This window comes from Setaria italica, chromosome III (genome assembly GCF_000263155.2).
Source record: "Setaria italica strain Yugu1 chromosome III, Setaria_italica_v2.0, whole genome shotgun sequence".
NCBI classification, from domain to species: Eukaryota; Viridiplantae; Streptophyta; class Magnoliopsida; order Poales; family Poaceae; genus Setaria; species Setaria italica.
In genome coordinates, this window is record NC_028452.1 from 8454940 (window position 1) to 8461227 (window position 6288).

At 42.3% G+C, this 6288-nt stretch overlaps 1 protein-coding gene across 1 annotated transcript in view; it reads right to left on the bottom strand.

The window, feature by feature from the left end:
* The window catches only part of LOC101773462, a 31497-nt gene that overhangs the window by 6809 nt on the left and 18400 nt on the right, over positions 1-6288 (bottom strand). Inside the window, exons 14-21 of the mRNA XM_022824861.1 lie at positions 5582-5752; positions 4911-5108; positions 2594-3154; positions 2423-2482; positions 2005-2324; positions 1473-1905; positions 901-1368; positions 204-320 (exon numbers count right to left, since the gene is read on the bottom strand). Of these exons, the coding sequence (XP_022680596.1) occupies positions 204-320; positions 901-1368; positions 1473-1905; positions 2005-2324; positions 2423-2482; positions 2594-3154; positions 4911-5108; positions 5582-5752 (2328 nt within the window). The remainder of the gene's footprint in view (positions 1-203; positions 321-900; positions 1369-1472; positions 1906-2004; positions 2325-2422; positions 2483-2593; positions 3155-4910; positions 5109-5581; positions 5753-6288) is intronic.

A 6288-nucleotide genomic window follows, 5' to 3' on the forward strand; every position in this document is an offset into this window, starting at 1 on the left:
CCAAGCATGCAACAGCTAGATGGAATTTCATCATTTCGTGTTTGTTTCTTTGGGTGCAAGGGCAGAACAACTTTCATCTTCTCTCACTGGCACATACTGAGTTTTGATGCTCCTTAATCTATATGCGCAAATCTAAGATGCCTTGCCTTATGAAATGGAGGGAAGTACATTGTTTTGTGTATTTTACTTATAAAAAGGAATACCTTTAAAGGAGGTAAAGAGTATCTCATGAAGAGAGATTGGCAGTGACCCCACAAGGCTGCACGTTCTTGTGGGATATCCCAAAGAAACTCCTTCCATTCAGCAACCATGGCTTCTGCCTACACATGTCCAGTAACTGGATGTCAGCATAACATAAAGACACTGAGAATGTCAAAACGTAGTGATGAATGTTGATTATGTAATCCAAAATAGGTTCATGGTGATGGGAAAGACAGTTTTGGGTGTTTTACAGACAATACATCACGCTGTGATTGAGTTGACTCACCGTAAATTCTTAGTGCCCCCTGGCAATGTAGTATATTGATCAGGGCCACTTGAGCTTCTGTGGTTTTTCCCCCACATGTTTTTTAATATATATATTCTTTGATTTTCTTCGTCACTTTTTTACCATTTTCTAGCAACTAGTTATTGTGCATGTAAAACTCATGTTAAGACAAAAGTACAAAAGTTATTTTTATTAAGTAAAATAGTTTGGGGATGGTACCAAGACCTTGTGTAAATTTACACTAATTACAATAATTAAATGATAGATGAACCATAGCCACAGAATCAAACTAACGGATGGCTAAGGTAAGACATGTCAAACAGAAAGTGTGAACAGAAGTAAAAGTTGAAGCTCGTAATTTCATTAGTATAGATATAGATGAACTATACAGAAATTCAGAGGGAACCACAAACCTGTGATTCAGTGACATGGTCAAGAGTAGACTCCCAAGCTATGTCACTCGACTCCAGTTGCCTTGCCCATGTGCGAGCTTGCTCCCATTGACCATCCTTTTCTAATGATGTTAAAAGACAAGCGTCATCCATGAAATCATTCCAGTCGTAGATATCAGTGTCTTTATGCAAATCAGGTTCGGACAGGTTAATCTTCCAATATCTTCGGCTAAAGTAAGATGATGAAGAGCCACTGTCAGCAAAATCCACACCAGAAAGAAGCTGCAGTAAACACCTCTTCTCATAAATTGATGGACAAGTTGAGAGTACAGCATCTGCAGCTTTAACAGCTGTAGCAGCTACCCATCCTGCTAGAACAGACACTTCCTTAGAGGAGTTTAGTTGAGTATGAGAAGCTTCATCTTTTATTCTCACTGAAAATGATGCCAAATGTGCAGAAGCCTCGGGCAGACGCATTTGAGAAAATGCCTTTCAAGGGTAACACAGAAACACTCAAGTTAGTTGAATATCATATGTAAACTAAATAAACTATTGTTCGAGAGAGAAAAAATAAATAAAATATTACCACTAACCTGCAGAGAACGTATGAAGGAAAGAAGGGAGCAAGAAGGCAGAAACATTTCAAAAGCTCTAAGCAATGGTAGAAACAGTTGTTGTTCACAAAGCACTGCTACCATGCTGGATAAACATGCAAGCCTTTCATCAATATCAACAGACATTATAGTTTCTCCAGAGATTGACCTTCCACTTTCTTGATGAGCATCAATATCTGCAGGATAGGAAGTTGCAGCAGAATTTGGCCCACATGAGCTATCCAACGAGAAACACATTGTGAACTTTTCCGGTGAGGCTTCAAGAAACCGTCTTCGCTTTGGATTCTTTCTATTGTAACGAAATTCCACATTCCTACAAGTGCCTGGCAATTTGTTTGTGGCCACAACAGCAGATTCAACATTCTTTGCGATTTTCGAGGAAATATCATCCACCTTGATCGAGGACATCTCCCTTAAGACAAGCAATCAAGGCAACAAAATTACACAGTAATACAACAATGAAGCTTGAAAAATGTTAGCATAAAAATTCCTACAATGCTCATGTTATTACCTTGCGGCTGTAATCTCAAGCCAAACACTTAAGCATGAGAGAGGAGTTACATCTGGAAAGCATGAAGCAATCATGGCTAGCAACGACCACTGCATTTGTTTTGCTTTATTCAGGAGTGCCTCCCCAGGGTTCTTTTGTTTTTCGCAGACTCCAAGAATGCCGAAAAGTTCCACAGGATTATTGCCATCAACAGCAGAGAAAGATGAATCACTACTTCCTGAAGGTATATTACCGGATGATTTCCTTCTAAGTGACATCATATTTTTTAAAACAGTCAATATGTGAGTCCTTAGTCTTGAATCCCTTATCTCTTTGGCTGCCTGAACAGCAGACACAACACCAACTAGAATAAATTAGTATAGTACATTCACAACTAAAGTTATTATCAGAAATCCTAAAGTAAAATAGGAAAAATTACCACTTCAATAACAACTTCAATTGGGAATCCAGCTATCTGAGCTTCCGTTAAAAAACCAACCTGCCAAAAGCACAATTATGATCAGTGTGGAGGCTTATCTAAAGAGTAACCTTGCAAAAAAAAGAAGAAGAAATAACATAGTAACCAAGAGAATAAGATAAAAATAAATACCCAATCATTGTCATTGGCCAGTAAAGCAAGGTATTTTGTACTTAGTGGGAGATGGTGTGCCTGACAGAATTCAGTAACCAAATTCCAATGTTGACTTGCTTCGTTCTGCTGGGATCGGTAAACTGATGCATCACCAATGCCAGTCAAAAGCCAAAATCCACAGGTTTTACCTTCGTCTAATGATGGCAAACTTGCTTTTTCAAGGTGCTGCAGAATAGCAATAAGAGGCTGTGGTGTCTGTTCCCTCTTGGGAGCCATCGAGGTTTGCGTCTGCTCCAATACATGCAGATGATCAGACTGGACATAATCTTCGGCTAATGCTCGAGCTAGAGCAGGAGCTATGTCAGCTCCATGGGACTGCATATGGAGCTCTGGGGCCTTAGGTGAAGATAGATCAAAATGTTTTTTTTGCTGAACTGACTTGTAGTAGGAAGAGATGCGTCGAAGTGCAGCAATATCTAAACGAAGCATGTTGGCACACAGGCCACAAAGTTCCAACAAGAATATACAGGAAGCAACTAGAGCCGAGTCCTCAAAGTTTGTAATGGCTAGTGGAGCCACCTGGTACGCAGAAGCAGAGAAAAATGATAAGATACTGGCACAAATATAATGAACAAAAGCATAAAGGTTTCTAACTGGTTCTCGCTATATAAATTTATGACATTTTGGACATGGAAATGGCACCCAAGTAGCAATATGTTGGTAAAAAAATATGAAAATAAGGGGATTTTTTCTATAAACAAAAAAAAACTAGACCAACCTAGGAGGAACTAGGTGGCTTTATATTACGAAGAAAATAGGCACCCAAATTTGCCTCGACAAGAACTTGAACTTGGGTGGTCTGGGGTACATCCACACCCACAACCAACTGAGCTAGGCTAAGTTCCTTTTCTATGAATGACACATTAATATTACTTTCACTTTAGTTCATCAACATATATTTACTATTGATAATCACAGTTTAAAACCTTTGGGGAAAAAATCCTAAAGCAACATATGTTTTTATGGAAAAAATAGGTCCGCAACACCGAAAGACCCCTGTTTCAGAAATATACCACTCAGCTGACCAGTACTGCAGTACACTTTAATACCATCAAAAGATTGCACCATTTGGAAATTTAGCACACTGATGTTTTCTGTAACACCAGCTGTCTTCTCGGTTATAGCTCAGTTCGTCACTCCATCTTTTCCTTTCATCTCTAGCACACGCCACCGTGGCAAAGCCAGCCTCAACCTGCTGCCGCAGACCATCTCAGATCCCCAGAGGCCACCCTGGCTTTGCCACAGGATGATATACCTAATCCCACCTACCCCACCACCGTCTCCTTCACAGGGTGTCGTGCCCCAGCTTGGCTCAGTCACAGGACACTACAAGCCCAGGACCCTGCCACCCGCCCATGTATGCAGTGGTGCTGACACAGCTGCTGCAGGTGTCTAGGATGCGAACGACACCAAAGTTGACAATCTTGACATGGCAGCCGGACTTGATCCTACGAGCACCTGGACCATCCCCGTCCAGGTACTCAAGAAGGATTTGGAGCTCCCATCCATGTATTCAAGAAGGGTTTGGAGCTCATACGCATGCTTGATTGCTTGTATGTGCCATGGCAGCAAACTGCAATCAGGTGCTTGGAAGTGCGCAAGTTGGCGATCTTGCGCGTGATTTGCCATGAAGCTGTGACCCAGCTGTGCCATGTCGATGGTGGTCAGGTCTCGCATCGGCACTTCAGCAGCATCAATGTGAGATCTGGCCACTAAAGAATGAGATCTCCAGCCAAAAGGACCTCTTCCCCTCCGCCTCCATCATAAGGATGACCTTGACCTTTCCAGGCTGCAGCAGCAGTGTCCGTTACCTGATTTTGCCAGACAGTAAGCATGGAGCGAGAGAAGAAAGGAGGTGACTCAGAACAGCCAAGACAGACGCGAGGAAGAAATCGTGAAAGACTGCATATGATGGACAGAAAACGTTACAGAGTGGTAAATTTCTAAACGGTGCAATCTTTCGGTGGTATTAAAGTGCACCAGATCAATTCGCTAAGCTCTGGTTCCCATATGGTACCAAAGTTCAGAAGTGGCAGCAAAACTATGTCACACCATGTCCTATAAAATAACTGGCATACTGCCACCGGATGATAAGTCACAACTAGGCAATCTATATTATTATGGATAACTTTGTATGGCTATGCCTGTTTGTAAAGCAGAACTCAGTATTTCAGTAAAAATGTTTCAAATGCAATATAGAAACTTGATGTATACTGACAGTATGAGCAGTAATTTAGTACAAAACCAATTCAGGAAGACAGGAACATGGACATACCGATATAAGAATTGATCGTTCAGCTTGACTTAAAGGAGCAAGTATCAATTGTACATCTGCTTGAACATTAGACTGTGCAGGTATCACTTGACATGCACTGGCTGATTTCAACTGCGAAGCTCTCTTAACAAGAAGATGCCTGAAAGCAGCTAGGGCTCGACCACGGTGCAAATGATGTTCCACTCTCACATCTTTCTCCTGAAGAGGAGAACAATGAAAACGCTAGTTTAGAAAGAATAGTTACAATACTACAGCAGAACACATTCAGCAGAGGGGAATAATGAAAATGCCAAGCTTCTCAAGGTGGACCGGTGTTGAAACTCCTGTCCGGAACTGGATCCAAAGCACGGCACCTTCTTAGAACAAAGCCCAGAGGGAGCCCGCCCGATCAAGTTTTTTTCTTCAATTTAGAGAGAAGTCGATAGAAAAAAATTTATGGGATTTCAGGAAAAGGTTCATCCACTGAAGACAAGATTATGATATATGCATAGGGCACCTACAAGCCAATCTTGCATTTGATTATAGTCCCTAGTACACTTACTAGCATATATCCAAGACGATCTAGAACTAAGTATTCAACTTTTAACAGAGAACAGTAACATCTTAAAGAAGGTGGTGCAAGATACAAAAACAAATAAAAAAGTTTCCTAGGATGTGCAAGATGAATGTACCTCAAGGGAAGAATATAATTCTTCTTCAACACTTTTTTGGATCGATGCTTCTAAGGACAGTGCGTTGGCGTCAGTATATCCAGTGGAATTGTATATATAATCAGTGACACTGTGAGTGAATAACTCTTCAGATGGTGGAGCACTTGATAGCAGTTGCATTCCAAAAGGGCCCTGACAATAGATTGTGGTGAAGAAGAAGAAAAGAAAAGGATTATCCCTGCTACAAAATGCAAATGGATGATAGATGTGTGCATATATACAGATTAAGACAAAACTATAAGTGAAATTATCCTGGAAACTCAATGCTTCTCTGGTTTCCTTAATGGTTAGCCAATATTTTTTACAATTGATCACAGTAGGACTGTTGGTGTACTGTGTGTATTAGGGCCCAATAGGCCCATGTAAGACATCTATATAGCTACCCTCTAGGGTTAGCCCATAATCTATCTATTACCTTCTAATATGGTATCAGTTAGGGTTAGGGTTTCCTGGTGACCGGCCGCCGCCGCCGCCGCCGCCGCCGGCCGGCGCCATGGCCGGCGACTCCTTCCCCCCTCCCCTCTCCTCTTTCCCCTCTCTCCTTCCCTCGTGGGCGCAGGTGGCGGCCGCCGACCGGCCTCCTGCGGCCGCGGCTCTGGCCGTCGGGGCGGGCCCTGCCGCCGCCGGGGCGGCGGACGGCGTCGTATCCCGCAGCCGATCCCGCAGCC